The following is a 20,917-nucleotide window of genomic DNA, read 5'->3' on the forward strand; positions in this document are numbered from 1 at the left end:
TTAAAAACTATCACTCAGGATAAATAAAAACACTGTTTTGTCTTTCAGTTTTGTTTTGTGGTAATATTTACTTACAAAATTTATAGTAATAGTCTATCTTTTATTTCTAATATACTGCACTTCTGCTTAGTAAATTATAGAGTAACTTAGCTAACATTTCTTATACTAATTCCATTGACACGTTGATGTCAGATAATTCAATTTGCATTTGAACTTTTATTTAAAAAAAATTGTATTGTGCTAAAATGTAAATAGAATTAAATTATCATTTTAACTATTTTTGTAATTGTGGTAAAATATACATAACATAAAATTTACCATTTTAACCATTTTGGAGTCCACAGTTCAGTGGCACTAAGTACATCTACATTGCTGTGCAGCCATCACCACCATCCATCTTCAGAACTTCTCCATCTTCCCAACTGAAAATCTGCACCCATTCGTAACTTGCCATTCTACCTCCCCCATAGCTCTTAGCAGTCACCATTCTTTCTCTGAATTTAACTGCTCTAGGCACTTCATATAAGTAGAGTTGTACAATATTTGTGTCTGGCTTATTTCACTTAGCATAGTGCTTTGAAGGTTCATCCATGTTATAGCATATGTCAGAATTTCCTACCTTTTTAAGGCTGAATATCTATTGTACATTTATACCACATTTTGTTTATTCATTCATTTGTTGCTGGGTATTTGGATTGTATCCTTTTGGCTATTGTGAATAATACTGCTGTGAACATTGGTGTACAACATATCTGTTTGAATCCCTTCTTTCAAGTGGAATTGTTGGATTATATGGTAACCTTGTGTCATTTTTGAGGAAACCACCTTGCTGTTTTCTATAGGGGCCACACCATTTTCCATTCTCACCAGCAATACTCAAAGATTTGGTTCAGTTTTTAAAAGTCTGAATTTTCTTTGCATTGTTCATTTGAGGTACTCTGAAAACGTAAGGATGTTAAAGAATTTATTTACTCTAATCATGTTGTATGGAAGACTGAATATTTGTTCTTCTGTAATATTTTCTTCTTTATTCAGAACTAATGAATGTTTATTAAAGAACATTTGAGAAATATAGAACATTTCTAGAAAATTCATAAAACTTAACTGGAATTCATCACCCAGAGATGATCATTGCTAACATTAATGTCTTTCGTATAGATGTTTAGGTGTGTTTGTATGTGTGTATGTATACACACACACACATATATATGTATAATTTTGATATTGTATCTACATACGTAGATTTATTTTTTACATAAAATCAGGAAAATACTGCATGTAGTATTATATCCTGCTTTTTTCACTAAATATTTTATGTCATGAACATTTTCCTATGTCACTGTAGTTCTTTGAAAACATGGATTTAATGGCCTTATAATTTATTTAACCATTTCCATACTGTTAGGACATTTCCCATCTTGGATGTTATAAATAATGCTAGTGTGAATTTCTTTATTTGAATATCTTTGATAGCATCTGATATTTACCTTATATTTTGAAACCTCTGAAAAAGGTAAAATAATAGATTCTAATTAATCCAATGATGTAGTAGACTAGTTTTAGTAGGTTTGTTGCAGGGGTTGGGAGGATTAGTGGGGCAGGAGAAGTCCTATTATAACCAGATAATAAAAGGAGAAAAATTGGTAGGTTTTTTAGAAAGGTATCTCTAGATTGTTGCCATTTGGTTTCTTCTTCTTCTTCTTCTTTTTTTTTTTTTTTTGGATGAAAATCAGTTTTATGTAACTAATTTTAAGTAACTTGGTATTCTATAATAAGGAAATATTAAAAGTTTCTGATTTTTATAATGTTATAAAGCTGTAATAAATATAAAACTGTGGAATACAACTGTGGAAAGAATGGTAAAAGTCCCCCCTTTTAATCAGCTGCAAACACTGGGGCTCAGATAGATTATGTACCTTGCATAATGTTACACAGAAAAAAGTCACAACTAGTACCTGGATCTCCTGAGTATAACTAAACTCTTACCTTCACAGTGTGCTACCTTAGCAAGCTTGTTAATGTCCACATTCCTGAACTCAACCATTTTCTCAAATCCTCAGTATACTTTATATCAGCATTTCTGGTTGGAAGGGTTAGAGATAATTCAGTCTTATTATCTGAGGTGGCTGAATCTGGCATATTGTTGATTGTTTTATCATACTTTCACACTTATGTAAAAGTTTCAGAAACTTCATAAAATTTTTACCTATGACTTCCATATTAAAGTAGGCCTTAAAAAATTCCACAAGGTTATTTAGCTGTCATTCTAAAAGACTGATAGAGAATTATGCACAAAATTATACGGGTATATAATTACTTTAGTATGGTTGTTACAAAAATTTACAAAAAAGTTCCTGAAGCTTTTACATTTCTTCTCTAATAGCCCTAGACATAATTTTAGTCATTAACTTGGCTTGTTTGTTAATTTTTGTCTTGGTGTATCTGTGATTTTACCTTTGATGGAAAAACACATTACTTAAGGGAATTCACCTGAGTACCAGTAAAGTGAGGATTTATTCTGTAATTATTTGTTAGAAGTTTGAAAGTAAATTTATCAAATCTAAATTATTTAAGCACAGAGTATGAGAACTGAATAAACACTGTGTCTCAATTCTAGGTTCAGCACTTTTAAAAGAAAAGAAAAGGCATCGACTACATAAGTTCTTATGTCTCAGAGTTGGAAAACCAATGAGGAAAACTTTTGTATCTCAAGCAAGTGCTACAATGCAACAGTATGCACAGAGAGATCAGAAACATGAATATTGGTTTGCTGTGCCACAAGAAAGGTAAAACAAACAACAACAAAAGCTTGAAAACATTATTGAGATTCTAACTTACATTAAAATTATTTTGCATATCACAATAACAGTAGCAAAGTTCTTGAAACATACAGTTTACGATTAAAAGCTGATGTTAAATTTGTTTGAAATCATTTAGTTCCTATTTTATACTCTTTAATTTACCCAGTTTTTAATTGCTTTCCCCTTTGTGGTTTATTGCAAAAACTGAATACATATCCAGTTTTAGTAGTAAAGAAACTTACCTGAGATGTCTTAGAGCAAGAAATTTCATCAAAAATATTAACTGTGTAGCTCCTCTTTGAAGGCAGGTAAATGATGTAAAATTTCTTTATTTAAATTTTCTTAAATATTTATTGAATGTCTGCTGTATACATGACTCCAAATTAGCTCCTAAAAGGGTCTGATGGTCTTCAAACTATTTTTGTGTGCCTTCTGCACAATAAAATTATTTATCATAAGTTTAAGCAATTGTAAAGGATGTCTGTCATTACTGTATTGTAAATATTGCCATTTCAAGTTAAAACTGTTACATTGATCTTTTAAATATATCCAGTAGAATCTAAACATTAACAATTTTCACTCAACCATTATTCACTTAAAAGCTACTCCGATGTGCTCTTCTTTATCAGTTAGAAATTACATCATCAGCTGCTTTTTGTTAATGAGGAAAAGAAATGCATCATTACTTTTTCTCTTTTAACTTGTGTTTCCATTATACCTCCTCACAGAATCTTGTTATAAGGTACTGTATCTTTATCCCCTTATAGTTCTTTAAAACATACTCCATATACTTACATATTTATGTATCTCTGTGTGTGTGTTTACTGATACTACATTTATTTAAAAATTTTCTGTGACTTTTGTCAAAATAGTAATGGGTATAAGGTTTTACCCTACTTGCTAGGTAAGAAGTTAGCCTGCCTCAGTTTGATGCACATTGGCTGAAAACATGAGAATAATAGTAGTCAGTGTATCAGTGTGTGTATGGATTCTTTGTGCCTCCATTCCCACAAAGTATATAAAGAAGGCCAGGCAACAGTTGCACATGCCATGCGTTATATTATGGAAGAGGACTCATAAGATTGGGGAACCTGAATCTTTTATAATGTGCAGTAAGCATAGTTATTCTTTGCTCTAGTGTAATATATTTTTCTGTCTTCTAAGACCATACTGTACTGTTTCCTGTGCTAACATACTTTGAAAAGAAATGCCTATTTACAAGACATGCAGAAATCTAAAAGAAAATTGTCTATCAGCAACTATGTGACTCTAAGTGTTAATTACATGCAGAAGAAAATATTATTTTATCATTGTAATTATTACTTAATACACAACTGATCAAAGTAACATAAGTTATAAGTTGTCATAATTATTACACATAAGAAGTAAAATGTAATAGGAAATGAATATCTTAATGACATAGATGGGCCTTTCCTCCCCAAATAGTTTATGTAATCAGTGATGAATATTATTCATTCAAAGGATGGCATAGAATTCAGCATCAATTCTGTTCCTCCCTTTTTTTCTTATAAATGCTGAGAAGCTTTGTTCATATGAAAGTCAGTGAGACTGATAAGAGTTTTATTACAATAATGTCACTCAATTATTTAAACATGTTCCTATATATATTCCAAAAATTACTTTATTATCTTTTATCAAAATAATTTTTAATGATTATCAGGAACAACTCCATTAAAATCTCTTTCAGTATGATAGAAATCAGTAAGTTAGAAAATACCTAATATGCAAAAGAACTTATTACCCAGTCTTTACAATCATTCCCTGAATACCAATCTTGGGCAGATGGGAAGTTTTTATACTTTAAGGCTTGCAACGTTGTAGAATTCTGAATGGGTGAGGATATGCCCTTTTTTAGTAAATTAGAAAAAGTGCTTCAGTGAAATCGGAGAACAGAGAATTTGTAAGATATTTTGGCCATAAAATTCTTAGGTGGATTAGTATTGGCAATGAGTAACATGGAAGTTGAAGATATGGACATTGATTTTCTTAGAACTATCTTAAGTGCCCATGTACCTCTCAGAAAGTCTTTATATGTTGCTTTCAAGACTACTGCTTTAGGAGATAAAATGATAAAGTTCTTCTTTGTCCTCCAACTTCACCAAATATACAGTACAATGTGTGCCTTCAACACAACGATTAGACTAATTAAAAATAGGGTATGATTTGCATAATTTATGAATACCTGAAAGGGATAGAGCCAGATACTCAAATTTGCCAGAGATGTAAAACTAATTGCAATGAGATCGTTGAGCTTTCTGGATCTGAAGATCTGTGATTTTTCCTATACCTGGGAAGTTTTCTGCCATTATTTTGTTGAATATGTTTTCAATGGAATCTCCGTTTTCCTCCCCTTCTGGAATACCCATGACTTGGATATTTGAGCGCTTAAGGTTGTCTGATATCTGTCTCAGATTTTCTTCAATGTCCTTGATTCTTTTTTCTTTCTTTTTGTCTGCTTGTGTTATTTCAAACAGCCCATCTTCAAGTTCAGAGGTTCTCTCTTCAACTTCGACAAGCCTGCTGGTTAAACTCTCCGTTGTGTTTTTTATTTCACTGAATAACTTCTTCAGTTCAGCAAGTTCTGCTACATTTTTTTTCAGGAAATTGATTTCCTTGTACATTTCCTCTTTCAGGTCCTGTATACTTTTCCTCATTTCGTCATAATGTCTAGCTGAGTTTTCTTCTATCTCATTCAGTTTCCTTAGAATTATCACTTGAAATTCCTTGTCATTCATTTCAAGGGCTTCTTGTTCTATAGGATCTAGAGTTTGAGATTTATTAACTTTTGGTGGTATACTTTCTTGATTTTTTGTATTTCTGGTATCCAGATTGGAAAAGATGAAGTCAAACTGTCCCTGTTTGCAGATGACATGATCCTATATATCGAACAGCCTAAAACCTCTACAAAAAAACTGTTGGAATTGATAAATGATTTCAGCACAGTAGCAGGATACAAAATCAACACACAAAAATCAGTAGCATTTCTTTTCTCCAATAGTGAACATGCAGAACGAGAAATCAAGAAAGCCTGCCCATTTACAATAGCCACCAAAAAAATAAAATACTTAGGAATTGAGTTAACCAAGGAGGTGAAAAATCTCTATAATGAGAACTACAAACCACTGCTGAGAGAAATTAGAGAGGATACAAGAAGATGGAAAGATATCCCATGCTCTTGGATTGGAAGAATCAACATAGTGAAAATGTCCATACTACCCAAAGTGATATACAAATTCAATGTAATCCCCATCAAAATTCCAAAGACATTTTTCTCAGAAATGGAAAAAACTATCCAGTCATTTATATGGAACAATAAAAGACCACGCATAGCCAAAGCAATGCTGAGCAAAAAAAATAAAGCTGGAGGCATAACACTACCTGACTTTAAGCTATACTACAAAGCTATAATAACCAAAACAGTACGGTACTGGCATAAAAACAGACACACTGACTAATGGAATAGAATAGAGAATCCAGAAATCAACCCACACACTTACTGCCATCTGATCTTTGACAAAGGCACCAAGCCTATTCACTGGGGAAGGGACTGCCTCTTCAGCAAATGGTGCTGGGATAACTGGATATCCATATGCAGGAGAATGAAACTAGATCCATACCTCTCACCGTATACTAAAATCAACTCAAAATGGATTAAGGATTTAAATGTACACCCTGAAACAATAAAACTTCTTAAAGAAAACATAGGAGAAACACTTCAGGAAATAGGACTGGGCACGGACTTCATGAATACGACCCCAAAAGCACGGGCAACCAAAGGAAAAATAAACAAATGGGATTATATCAAACTAAAAAGCTTCTGCACAGCAAAAGAAACAATTAAAAGAGTTAAAAGACAACCAACAGAGTGGGAGAAAATATTTGCAAAATATACATCTGACAAAGGATTAATATCCAGAATATATAAGGAACTCAAACAACTTTACAAGAAGAAAACAAGCAACCCAATTAAAAAATGGGCAAAAGAGCTAAGTAGGCATTTCTCTAAGGAAGATATCCAAATGGCCAACAGACATATGGAAAAATGCTCAGCATCACTCAGCATCCGGGAAATGCAAATCAAAACCACACTGAGATACCATCTAACCCCAGTTAGGATGGCTAAAATCCAAAAGACTCTGAACGATAAATGCTGGCGAGGTTGCGGAGAAAAAGGAACTCTCATACATTGTTGGTGAGACTGCAAAATGGTGCAGCCTCTATGGAAAATGGTATGGAGGTTCCTCAAACAATTGCAGATAGATCTACCATACGACCCAGCTATCCCACTGTTGGGAATATACCCAGAGGAATGGAAATCATCAAGTCGAAGGTATACCTGTTCCCCAATGTTCATCGCAGCACTCTTTACAATAGCCAAGAGTTGGAACCAGCCCAAATGTCCATCATCAGATGAGTGGATATGGAAAATGTACATCTACACAATGGAATACTACTCAGCTATAAAAACGAATGAAATACTGCCATTTGCAACAACATGGATGGACCTCGAGAGAATTATATTAAGTGAAACAAGTCAGGCACAGAAAGAGAAATACCACATGTTCTCACTTATTGGTGGGAGCTAAAAATTAATATATAAATTCACACACACACACACACACACACACACACACACACACACACACAAAACAAAACCGGGGGGGGGGGGGAGAAGATACAACAACCACAATTACTTGAAGTTGATACGACAAGCAAACAGAAAGGACGTTGGGGGGGGAGGGGGCGAGGGAGAAGGGAGGGAGGTTTTGGTGAAGGGGAGCAATAATCAGCCACAATGTATATCGACAAAATAAAATTTAAAATAATAATAATAATAATAATTGCAATGAAAATTTTAACTATAGTTAAAATGAATATAAAAATTTAGTTTTCTCTCCTTATTCTTGGGTTTATTTTAATTTTTATATGGACTTTTCCATTTTAATACTATCCTTGCACCTTGCCTAATGTTCATTAAAAATTAGCGTTAATAGGATTCTGAGCTTTATTGTAGGCATGTAACTTATGAAAATTACTATTTTATAGTGACAAATTATCTGAAAGATAAAACTTAGCACCCTTTCAATATGTTAGCTGCCACATAAGAAATGACAACTTAAAAAAAAAAATCATTACTTTGGAAATAAAATTTTGAGAACCATTGTTATTCATTGGTCTATGTTAGCTGAGAGTTTTGTAATCAATTTTCAATTACACATGCTAATTATGGCAATCATAGATATTTGAAATGTGTGTTTGACCCTGAAATAGTTCATTAGGAAATGCAGCAACTGCCATTACCACAGTAAACAAAACATTGAAAAGGGGAACCAGAAATTTAAATGATTAGATTATCTATCCCTGATGATTTACATCATCTATCCCTGATCACTGTGTTACTGGTATCATTTAAAAGTTAGGTATATTTCTATTAACTTAGAAAAATTCCGTACAATGTCCAGGTTTCAAAATAGACAATTAGTAAATTATTGTATTTTAGATCATTGTGTGAATGAGGACAAAGTAGTGGATTCAATTTCCCTTCCCATCACGAGCGTCTTTAAAGAGGAAAAACATTACTGTATACAGCACCTGAACTGGTCAAAAGCGAGCAGGAAAATCTTGCTATCGTTTTCTCAGAACAACTTGACCGGTATAGCCAAATAAATTTTTTAAGTTAATGTCTTCCTGATTAGTAGGCTTTATCTTTTTAAAAAGCATAGTATATTTTGTGTATATTTTAAATCTTCAAGAATATCAAGATATTTCACAGATACAATTTTGTAATTCTAGCCACCAGCACAGAATACTAGGTCTATTAATAGTCATTTGTTCTAACAGGACAGACCACTTGTATGCCTTCTTCATTCAGTGGAGTCCAGAAATATATGCAGAAGATACTGGTGAATATACCAAAGAACCTGGATTTATTGTAGTAAAAAAGATTGAGGAGTCTGAAACAAATGAAGATTCTACTAATCAAGCAGCAGCCAGAGAATGGGAGGTAAGAAGAAAAATAAGATTTTATTCATATTTTTACTTTGTAGGAACTTGTAGCTTTATGGTAGTAACAAGTACAAGTGATCTTTGTACAAAAGAGTAATTTTTTTTAAAGGTACAGATTCACTGTCTATGTATGTGTGTGTTTATTGAGTGAATCTAAGTAGTAACTTTGATTTAGTACTATTTGTTATTCTGCTTTTGCTTTAAAATACTAAGAAAGCAACCCATCAGCAATAATATGACTTTTACTAAATGTATTTTAGGATATTTAGCTTAGGAAAGAATAACAGTATGATAATGAAGAAAGTAATATTAATTGTTATATTAATTTTCCTAAAACATATTTGTTTCAGATATAATTCATTTTAATTGTGTCTCCTTCATGAAGAAAGTTAGAGCACTCATTTAACACATCCATGCAAATTAGCACTTCTTTCTAAGTTCCAGACCTAAGCATTATTGTGACTTGAATTTAGCAATAATAATGTTAGCAAAATAAGCTGGTGCTAATTTTACAAAGTAATAAAATTTTTATGTGCTCAAATTTACTGAACTTGTTTAAACAGCCAAATTAATATTATAAAACTTTCTGTAACCCCCCTTAGATATATCTTCTAGGATTACATGTCAGGTTTAACATGCTTTGTCTTCTAGGAGTGGTAGGGAGTAGTGGTCTGTTTTTGTCATTGCCTGGATTAATCTCTTCTTGATGCATTAGAAAATATAGAGCAGATGCTAAAATGTGATAATGAATGGAATCAAATTTTGTTACCCATTTGATGTTAATGTTTGTGATTGTTTATGTGATATGAATTTATTCTGCATGCACTTAACATGTATATTGATTAAAGTTATACATGGCATGTCTTTTATTTAAAATGCGCACCTGATTTTGAGTGTGTCTAATTTCATTCTGTGTAGTACACAGGACATGTTTCTACTGTAATGTAAACGTAATGGAGGGAAAGAAGTAATATATATTGAGCATTTTTTTTAGGTTCTTTTAATACTTTAACCATCATCATTAATCTTTATACCAACTTTATTCGTAATAATCCAAAACTGAAATGCCCATAGATAAGCTTAGAGATATTCATAAAATTTTAAATAATATAGCAATGAAAAAAAGATCTACTGGTACAGGCAACAACATGTATGAATCTCACAGATATGTTAAATGAGAGAAACCAGACACAAAAGAAGCCAGGCACAAAACCTCCATTTACATTAGGTTCAAAAGTGCAAACTTTGTTGAAAGTCCATCAGACTAATGGTTACTGGAATTGAGGAGGTGGATAAAGGGTAGGAAGGAACTTTATAGAGTACTGGAGATGCTCTGTATCTTAATCTGGGTGGTGGTTACATGGGTGATTACATATGTAAAAAAAATTCCCTGAGCTGTGTTTTTAAGATTGGTTTTAGGAGGCATTTAAAATAGCCCAGGTGATCAAAGATGTGTACCTGTACTAAGGCAGCAACAGTTGAAGGCATAGTTGAAGGGGATAGAATAAAGTTAGAAAAAAAAGTATTACCTAGCTAAGTAGACAGGATTTAGTGACAACTAAGTAACAATGAAGTTTCTAACTTGGGTGGCAAGTGGATGGCAATATTTTCAATCAAGAAAAGGAATTGAGAGCTTTCTGCCCATTGGTATTAGAGCACTTAATTTTGCAAGTAATTGTCTATTGACTATTTTGATTCAAAGGAACTGCCTCAGTTTCTGTGGAAGACCCTACAGGTTATAATTTCTAAAGAAAAAATAGATGCCTTCTCACCTGTCCTTCAACCAGAATTGATTCAAATACAAAGAAAATGGAAGAGAAAAAAATGTAATTTGGGGATCTTTTTCTGTATTATCTAGAAGCTGTAATGCACTGTCCAATATGGTAGCCACTAGCCATATGTGGCTACTTAGTACTTGAAATACAGCTGATGCAACTAAGTAACTTAGTTTTTAATTTTAATTAATTTAAATTTAAAAACTGATACTCGATTCACTTATTAGATAACCTTTAAATATGTCTGAACAATTTTGATATAGGATCTACTTTTTCAACTAGATAGTTCATAATATCTAAATATGATCAAATAAATCTAAGTCTAAATCAGGTCAGATACTTCCTATCAAAATTTAGTGTGCTGTAGTGTAAAGTATTCTACTTTCTATAGATACAGTTGCCACTAGCCAATGTAACTATTAAGCATTTAACGTGTGGCCAGTCCAAATTGAGATGTGCTGTAATATAAAATACACAATGGATTTTGATGACTTAGAAATGAAAGACGAATGAATATAAAATGTTATTTTTGTATTGATTAATGTTAAAATGATAATATTTTGGATATATTAGGTTAAGTAAAATATATTATTAAGATTAATTTCACTTTTTTTTTCTTTTTCAATGTGGCTGCCAGAAAATTTACAATTGCATGTATATCTACATTACGTTGCTCTTGTGCAGCTCATGTCCAGTACCTGATGGATACTAAGTGACTAAAAAATATTTGTTAAACTAATGAATACTTGTTTAAGTGAGACAGTAATTTCAAATGGTAAATTTTCTTTTTAAAGGAATTTGGCTAGAGCCCTTATATAGAACAGAAGCACTTCACAATGTGAAGTGATGTTTTACCTAGGGTTGGAGAATAGGTTTCCTAGAATTTAGGAAGAACTTATTATTGCTACCAACTTGGACATCAGTCTGTTTTGTTAAAACTAACTGCTCTACTCATTTTTGCTCTGCTTCAGTGATACTTAGGAGATCTTATTATCTTTGACTATTATTAAGGCAGAAATGTATTGCTAGCCAGAAATGTATACATTGACCAAGGAAGCTTGCATATGGTAAACTTTTCTCCACCCCCCACTTTCATTTCCTTTCTTTCCCCCTCCCTGTGTAAGGGACATGAGGAAGGGATTTGTCAGTTTCGTGCACTACTATATCTTCAGAGCTAAGAAATGATGCAGGCATATAGTTCATACTCAAATATTTATTGGATTGATGAATAAACTTGGGCATAGATTAAGTAGGATATAAAGCTTCTCATTTTTCAAGATTGCTCTGTATCTTAAAGTTCTTATGTCAGTTGTAGTAAATATTTTATTGCAAAGCCATAGACTTTGGAAATTGGAATTAACTGACAGGATAGCCTCCTTTTCATTTTACATTTTACACTTTACACTATTCATTGTTCCGCTTTAACAGATTCAGTGATAGTGAATTTATTATCTCAAAGGGATAACTCTGAGTTTTAGGATAACTGTTAGAAAGTTCTATGATACAGTGAGTTTAAAGAAACATATCTTTGTAAATTTGATTCATTTGTCTTTATTCTTCCTTCAAGGGCATATTAATAGCAACAACAAAAATTTTCTATAAACTCTGATAATGTGAAAATAATTTTTGTCTTCCTTTTTAATCTTCTTCCCAGATTATTTTCCCCAGTACTTCTACGGTTTAACTTTATGAGCTCTTTCACATTCTATGTGATCATTACCCTAAAATGTGTCAAAAGCATTAATAAACTACAGCACACCAGATTACTAAAATGCATGCTTGGGATAGCAAGAAAAATTATATAATATTTAAAAGAAATCTAATTTCAAAATATGCAAATTGAAAGTAAGTCCTATTGATGATAATTAGAAAAGGCTGGAATTTAAGAATTAGAAATGATGAGAAAGGCAAGAAAGAAAGCAGTATTAGAGATTTGTACAGTGAATTCCAGAGAGAAGGGAGACCAGAGAAACCAGTTTGCTAAGAAAAAGAAAATTTAGCCAAATTTGAGGTCATAAGGAGTAAAGAACCCCTAACGATATAGAAGAATAATTTCTGAGTATAGGGAAAAGGATCCGAAAAATACTATTCATATTACTCGAGGTGTGTAAAGATTGATTTCCCTTTTTGTGTAGTGTCTCTCAGTACACAACATAATAAAGAGTCCTTTGGTTTGTAAGGGAGCTATGCTAGAATTAATTGTATCAGCAGGGTTGCTATTAACAAGAAAACGTGTTTTTAAAAAATTCAGGGTACAAAATGATTAAGGAAACCTTTCTCAATAGTGAACCAAATTTATGCTTTTGGTGTAACACCCAGAATAAAAGGAATAGGAATTATGAATCTTCTGCTATTGGTGGTTTAATAACCTTACCTTGCAACTGAAAAGGAACTACATATGGTACAGTCTTTCCTTTGATTCCTGCCAGAATCCAGTAACAGGAAGTCAGTAAGTAGATCATGTGATATTGTTTTATGTGGGGCTTTGCAGTTTTGTGGAAAATGTTACTTTTTGTTTTCTGGATGGTGATTGTTTTTGTGACTTTTCACTGAAAAGGGAAGTGCTCTAATGGCATTTCAAGAAAGTGTTAGGCACATGCTGAGGTGAAGATGAGAAAAGATGCCTATTGACACCCACTGTTTCCTGGTGATAGTTCTTTATTTTTTGTAGAAACAGTTGATCATACATATCTGTGGGGTGTAGAGTTGAATATCATACCTGTGTGCAATATGTCATGCTCAAATCAGGATAATTAGTATATTCAACATCATACAATGTAATCAATTTTCATGACTCCCCTCCCCCTTTCCCACCTCTGGTAACCTCAGTTCTGTTTTCTACTTTTAAAAGTTCAGCATGTTATTGTGATTGTTGTATCTTTCTTTTTTTTAATTTATTTTTTTATTTCCCACTTAAGAGTGAGGACATAGGGTATTTCTCTTTCTGGGCCTGGCTTATTTCACTTAACATAATTTTGTCTAAGTTTATCCATGTTGCTGTGAATGGCAGTATGTCATTCTTTTTTTATGAAAGAGTAGTATTCCATTGTGTAAATAAACCACATTTTCCTTATCCACTCATCCAGTGATGGACATTTAGGTAGGTTCCATCTTTTGGCTATTGTAAATAGAACTGCAATAAACATGGGAGTTCAGGTATCACTTCAACATGATGATTTCCATTCCTTTGGATATATACCCAGCAGTGGAATTGCTGGATTGTATGGCAGTTCTATGTGTAGTTGTTAGTTCTTTTGTGTGATAAATATACAGAAATAAGAGATTATTAGTATAATGAATTTCTATGTACCAATTCCTTGGCTTTATCGAATCTATGATAAATCTTTGCTCATTTAATCTATGTCCCTCCTTTTCTCCAGTTCACATTTCTTCAGATGTCATAAAAATATTTAAAATACGCATAATATGTATGTGTTTTTACTAATTTATTTGAGTAAAGATCCAACTAAGTTCCAAATGTTGCAGTTAAGATGTCTCTTAAGTCTCCCTAAATGTGATCTCCCTCTATTTCTTCTCTTTCTGGTTTTTGTTTGTTTGTTTGTTTTGTAATTTTGGCTTTTTAGAAATCAGATTTTTCCTGTAGAATGTCCCACAGTCTGGATTTTGCTGATTGCGTCCCCATGGCATCTATTAACATGTTCTACTACCACTTGAATTTCCTATAAATTGATAGATCTAGAGCAATGCATTTAAGCAGAGATTATCATCTTTATTTTATAAATATTTTCTTTAAGCTTGTTTTGTCCTTGGCTAAAATTCTCATAGTAGTAAATTAAGGTGATTAATCTCTAAGTCAAAGCCTATACTCTTTCCACCACATCAAGTTCTCAACTGTGGCACAACCTTTGAACCATCTGGGAGAGCTTTCAAAAATCTCATTGCTCAGGTCACACCTCAGGCCAGTTAAATCAGAATCACTCGCGGTGGGACCTAGTTATCAGTAATTCTTTGGCTCCCCAAGTGATTACATTGTGTAGTCAAGGTGGAAAAACCACTCTATGATCACATGCCACTACTTCAGGTATTATGTTAAACAAATACAACACTAAGACTGTGGAAGATTCTTCAGACTAATGATCATAATATAGTTCAGTTTTTGAGTCCCTGTCATGCAAGTTACATTGTATAAAATATTTTTTCGTGATATTCCTTTTATTTGGGGTGCTGTACCAAAAACATAAACTAGCTTCACTGTGGAGAAAGGTTCTTTTAATCATTTTCTACCTTGATTTTTTAAAAAACATGTTTTCTCCTCATTTGCAGGATGCAATTAATTCTGGCATAGCTCCTTTACATACCAAAGGACTTCTATCATGTTGTGTATTTAGAGACACTAGAGGGAAGTCAAGAAACACACCAGGCTATAAGTCATTGATCTTTGAACTTTGTCTTCTTCAATTTGTCCATCAAATACTCTTTAAAGTTTGATGTATTTGACAAGTACCCAGGAGTCCAGTAGTATAGCCTAAAGCCGTGATGACCACCGTGATGAACCTGTGTTTTTAATCATTGAAGTCAGTTTCAAGATTCATGTAAGACTTTGCATTCAGCTTCATCATTTGTGAAAAAATAAATTTGTTATTTAATATAAAAATAAATTTTAAAATTTCTTATCATGAACTAAAAATGATGCTATAATAAGATGAGTCCGTTTTATCTTGTTATCAGGTACCATGGTACATTGTTGTACCCCTAGGCTATATTACCATTCACTCCAAGTACTAACTTCAAGAGGGTGGTGTATACTAGAATCCTCTGAAAGTTTTAGGCTTCAAAGTATCATGTGCATTGAGTATATCAGTCTTCCTTCTTGACCATACAGGCCTCACAGGTGGATCTTTATAACATTGATTTTTGTCCTACTTCCTTTGGGTTGTGCTTGTCACTCCTTTAGGGACAAGAGCTGGCAGAAAAGGTTTTTCAAAACTTATCTCTAAAATTAATTTAAACCACATGTAGTTTGGTATCTCTTATACTCCAGACTTACTGATTAAAACATCCGGTGCTCTTAGGATGATAAATAAAAACAAATAAAAGCACTCCAGGGGTGCTGAGGCAGGAGCCAGGGGCTGCCCCCTCCGCCCACAACCAGGCAAGCAACAGAACGTCCTGAGGCAGGAGCCAAGGGCCACCCCTGTATGCAACCAAGCAAGGAGGACACTGAAAACACCACTTCCACACGGGTGGCCCACCACAACCACTGACATAGCTACAGCTGTCGCAAAAGCAGCTCAACACTGCAGCAGTAGCCACAGCCACCTTGCAGGTGACCTGCCAGACACTCGACTACATTGACACAAAGAGAGTCACCAGTGGAAACCAGAGAAGAGGATGTCTGTTTTTATCTCAAAATCCTAATTTCCCTATGATTTTTCTCTTAACATATTGTTTATTTAGGAAAATGTTTAATTTCCACACAAAATTCACAAAATTTTGTGAATTTTTAAAATTTCCTTCTGTTATTGTGGTCAGAGGATGTATTTCCTATGATTTAGTCTTCTTAAATGTATCAAGACTTGTTTTATGGCCCAAAATAAAAAATAAATAAATAAATAACAGGTGGATACAGAAAATGACTTTGAAAAGAATGATAGGATAGTAGATGAAATAAAAAGATTTCATCTAAACTTCACAAAACTACTTACAGAGTAAAATCTTATAATATAATGAATATTTTACTGCTAAATGGAAAATGAAAAGTTTGAAAATGGCTGTCATCTCACATCATAGTGAGAAACTCCTATTTTTTTTCTGACCACTTAGCAAAACTTTATTCTATAAAATCAGCCTTATTAATTAAAAAAAAAAAAAGAGAGAGAGAGAGAATATGCTTTCTTGGAGCAATGTGTCACCTCTCCCCCAGGGTGACAGAGACGGAGACACAAAGGATTACTCAAAGCCCATTTTTCCAGAGCAATGAGAGGCCCAGAAGTGATTAATTCCAGGAGACGACTTCTCAAGAGAGAAGCATTCCTTGGAAGAATAACCCAAACTAGGTTTTCTCTCGGTTTTTATTATCCAGGCAAAAAGTTACAGAAAAGAACACAGGTGTTTAATAAATCATAGTGAAAACATAAACAAACTGGCTACATAACAATTTTCATTAAAGCAGGTGCAACTTAAAAATAGTTTAAACAATTTACCATCAAAGGAGTCATAAAACTAAGCTATGTGACATACAAAAGAACCAATGAGATAATCGTTATGGCAACACTTAGTTCCCTAGGAAACTTAGAGAAGCAGTTGAAAGTGAAATGTGGAACCAACCACTAATTGGCAGAGTAGCCTTGAAGTTTTTAGCATACATACTTTTCCCATCATTAGGTTTACCTGCACCAAGGGCATCTGCCCTTAGAGCAAGCACTTTTGCTCTGTTACAATTTTCATATCCACACCAGAGACTTTTTAGTCCTGTGCAGGTTTTGTTTTTTCCCAAGCTTAGCATTTCTATGTGCAATACTAAAAAGTTAGGTTATTCCTCAAACTACAAGGCTTTGGCCTTGCTAAAACTAAGGACTGTGGTCCTACTATGCTACAGCATAAACTAAAGAGCTTTGGCCCTTCTAACAGCTAAGGACTGTTGTCCTAAGATAAAGATGCTACTAAGCTACAGCCTGATCTAAGGACTGTGGTCCTTCTAATCTAAGGGCTGTGGCCCTGCTAGGCTAAAGGTTAAGGCCCTGTGAGATACATGTGCTTTATTAATGTTAGTACCCTCCACCGCAGTGGTATAATAAACACATTTTCACATGTTACTAGAACCTCCTTGTAACAAAAATTTTAAAACTTTCTTAATATTCAATCATAGTTTCATAATTTACTCAACACATTTTCATCTTCTTGGAAAACAAATGAAAATCTTTATAGCATTCCTTTAATAAAAAGAAAAGAATGGAAGTGTTATAGACACTTTGAAAAATTTTCTTGCCTTTACTTTTTCTTCACAGTATTCTTCACAGCCATTCATTTTGGTAGACTATAATAAAGAGAAATCCAAATCAAATGATCCCCTTATAACAGACATCAAAAAATTTCATAATGTTTCTGGTGGATTATTTTCTATATTTACTGTTACTGCTCATCCTCATATTACAAAGACATGTATGACATTCAATTAATACACTGCAAATGGTGGAGGCATCCTCAGTGGCCCAGGAATTTTTGCTGACCTCACTTATTCTTCTTCACACTTGTCTTGGCTTTTCATTTCTTAAATAAGGGACATTAATAGTAAAGAAGTCAGGAGGAAGCAAGATGAAAATCTGAATTAATGATTATTTTTAGGTAAGCACTTTTGCATATGCTTTTATAGTACTTCAATTTTAAAATCCAAAAATGGCTCTCAAGAAATCTTAGTAGTTTCAAATGTGCTGAATTATGTTGCCCTTTTGTTGTCAAAGATCAATCAGCTACTACTTCAAATGAGCATGGTGTTTCAGAGATCCAAATATTGGCAGCAGGAGCAGTTTGCTACAATTGGAAGATGCCAAGTTGTATTCTTAAATACTTAGTAAATCCTACTTATCAATTGTTACCAGGACGAATTATTTTAACAAGTAGGAAACTCCTTTTATTTCCAGGCACTGAGTAATTTGACCTCTTTCTACCTCTGTAATTTGCCGTTTAATCACTGAGCTTCAAACCCATGGGTCTTTCTTTTAGTTCTTCAAAATCCCTTATCTCTTCCTATCACAAAACTCTTCCGATGGTACATACTGTACTTTTTTAAAAAATTAAGTGCGTCCTTTCTTCCTGAGGATGTTACCTAACTACCTCATCTAAAGTAGATCGGCTGCTTACAAAAACAAAAAACAATCTAAAGTAGGCTTCCTTATTTTTTCTCTTTTGTGGCATTTAAAAATACAAAAAACTCATAGGCCTTATGCAGCTTGTAATTACATATTTATTTGTGTGTTTGACTTTTCTCCTTTCCTCTCCATTAGACTATAAGCTCCATGAGGGCAGGAATCATGTCTGTTGATCATTGTGTACCTACATATGTTTATGCCTGAGACACAGAAGGTTATTTCACTTGTTTAATAAAAATGACACCTTTAATAAAACCTTTCAATTATAGCTTTTATAGAATTAAAAAGCATCCACAATTAAGTGACCCTGATAACAATTTAAGTGTATTTGAGGTAAATGCAGCATTCCTATGGTAGAAAAAAAAAGTAGGTTGTTTTTATACATGGAAAAAAATTTTTTTAATCCAGACTAAACTTAGTAGCTCCTCAAAATAGATGAGGTCTAAGAAGTTTCCTTTTAGTTTTCAAAGTTAGAAAAAACAAGTAAGAAACTAGCTTTATTAAATCAAGCCTGAAGTGATTTATTTGGAAGTTTAACAATAAGTTTACTAAGATTAAATGTCAATAGGTTATATAACATGCTAGGGTTTCTCATTTTTAAAATGATTGGTATTAGAAGAAACTTATTTTGGTCTACTCTCCACTTCTCACCCTTGCCAAAATATTGATAAAAAGACGTTTCATTCAATATTTGATTTCTGGCATGACTTGTTCTTTCTTAGGTGCTTAATGTTACTCACATGTTCTCAATCAGTTAATCAAAGCTTAGGTTACTTATTTAAGTGTAAGTGTAATTCTGTTGTTGACTGCTTATTACATAAACCTGTATACCATTATTCAAAATATTTTAGAATCTGCCTTCCGGCTTAGATAGTTTTAAAATCATTTATACAATCTTCTCATTTTGACTTTAATTTCTAGTGGTCTACATTTTAATTATATAAACGTAAAATATTTAACCTATTCTTAGCATTTTAGTTCATAAAATATATCATATTATGTCATTATTGGATTTAGTTTTTCACTACAACACTGTGGTTGTCTTGTGGAGTCAGTTCTGTTTTCACAGTTATCATTAAGTAGAGTTATTGCTATGGTCAGTTACTAGGTTTCCCAGAGAAGACTTCTACAACACTAGTATTTCTTTGACTTCTAAGAAGCACCGTATCAGGGACCTTCAACTATTTGGTTAATATCTTATTTCCTAAGCTGCCAGGTAGTGAGTATTCTGGTGTTCATTTTATTAAACACATTGTTCATTATTATTATTGTTGTTGTTGTTATTATTATTATATTACTACTACTATTATTATTAAAGCACAAGTAACACCAAAATCGAGTTAATATATGAAACAAACCAAAAAACCTTTCTGATCTCTTTCCAGCCTAGCCAGCAAAATTGACACAGAATTGATTTTGTCCAAAAATGAAGGGAGTCTTACATCTAAAGTAGCTACACAAAGAGAGGTCATATTTCTCAGATAAAGGCAATTTTTTAAAAAGTATACTTTCTAAAATATTGGTTGAATAATCAAATAGTATTACAAATCATAATACCAGAAAAAATTTAATAAATTTGGAAAAGGTAGAAATCAGAAGGATTACAAAAGTTTAATTTGAATTTATGTTGATACGAACCGTCTTATACATGGGTACTTCAGAAAGTTTCTAAAATTTGATAGCCACTGGTTATTTCTCATTTTAGAATATCTAGCTAAAAGTTATGATAGATTTTGTTTTTAAAAAATTTTTTTTATTTATTATCAGCTTATTCATTCTTATGTAAGGTAATTTCTCAGGTTTTCTAAAATGGCGTTTCCACCACCACCACCACCAAATTATATAATATTGTTGATGGTTATGGAAGGGGAGTCCATGATGGGGGTGTGGGAGGTGACCACAATGCTGTACATATGAAGGGACTGTAAGGCAGTTGTGGAGATGATGATGGTGTGCCTATGAGGGACTGTGGGAGAGGGATCTCTAGGGTAAGAGCTATGGCACTGTTGGAGGAAATAGGAGAAATGGTTGATGTGTGGAGGAGGGAGGGTGTTCACTGTGGGATGTGCTATGTCCTGGGCATGTACATGCTGGAATGTGAAGGAAGAAGATATGAGGAGCTGGATGGGATGGAGCGTTGTGTGTGTTAGAAAGCTGGTGTGTGTGTGAAGAGGTGGCATTGTGTATACACACAATGAGGTAAAGGAGCGGGTTTACCTTAAAATGGGAGAAATATTCAGCTATACCATTATGGCACTGATATTCTAGTTAAAACTGAGCTCCAGATAATTTCAGTTTATATGTAGTTTATATTTAATCTTTTAAAGAATCACATCTTTAGTTATATTAAGTATTCCACTAGTTAATGAAGTATATGTGGGCATAGTGAATGTAAGTGCCTTTTCAAGCAATTAGATGTTAGAAAATGCAGTTTAAAAATGGACTCTGTAACAGGCAAAGGAATTTTCAGGGCACTTGGAATATT

The 20,917-nt window shown here is 33.2% G+C and overlaps 1 protein-coding gene across 6 annotated transcripts in view; it reads left to right on the forward strand.

The window, feature by feature from the left end:
• OXR1 (oxidation resistance 1) overlaps window positions 1-20,917 on the forward strand; it is a 446,972-nt gene that overhangs the window by 401,288 nt on the left and 24,767 nt on the right. For all 6 annotated transcript variants that reach the window (XM_063079313.1, XM_063079315.1, XM_063079317.1 and 3 more), the window contains 2 exons: window positions 2,618-2,786; window positions 8,664-8,826. In XM_063079313.1, the coding sequence (XP_062935383.1) occupies window positions 2,618-2,786; window positions 8,664-8,826 (332 nt within the window). The remainder of the gene's footprint in view (window positions 1-2,617; window positions 2,787-8,663; window positions 8,827-20,917) is intronic.

This window comes from Cynocephalus volans, chromosome 15, assembly GCF_027409185.1.
Source record: "Cynocephalus volans isolate mCynVol1 chromosome 15, mCynVol1.pri, whole genome shotgun sequence".
NCBI classification, from domain to species: domain Eukaryota; kingdom Metazoa; phylum Chordata; class Mammalia; order Dermoptera; family Cynocephalidae; genus Cynocephalus; species Cynocephalus volans.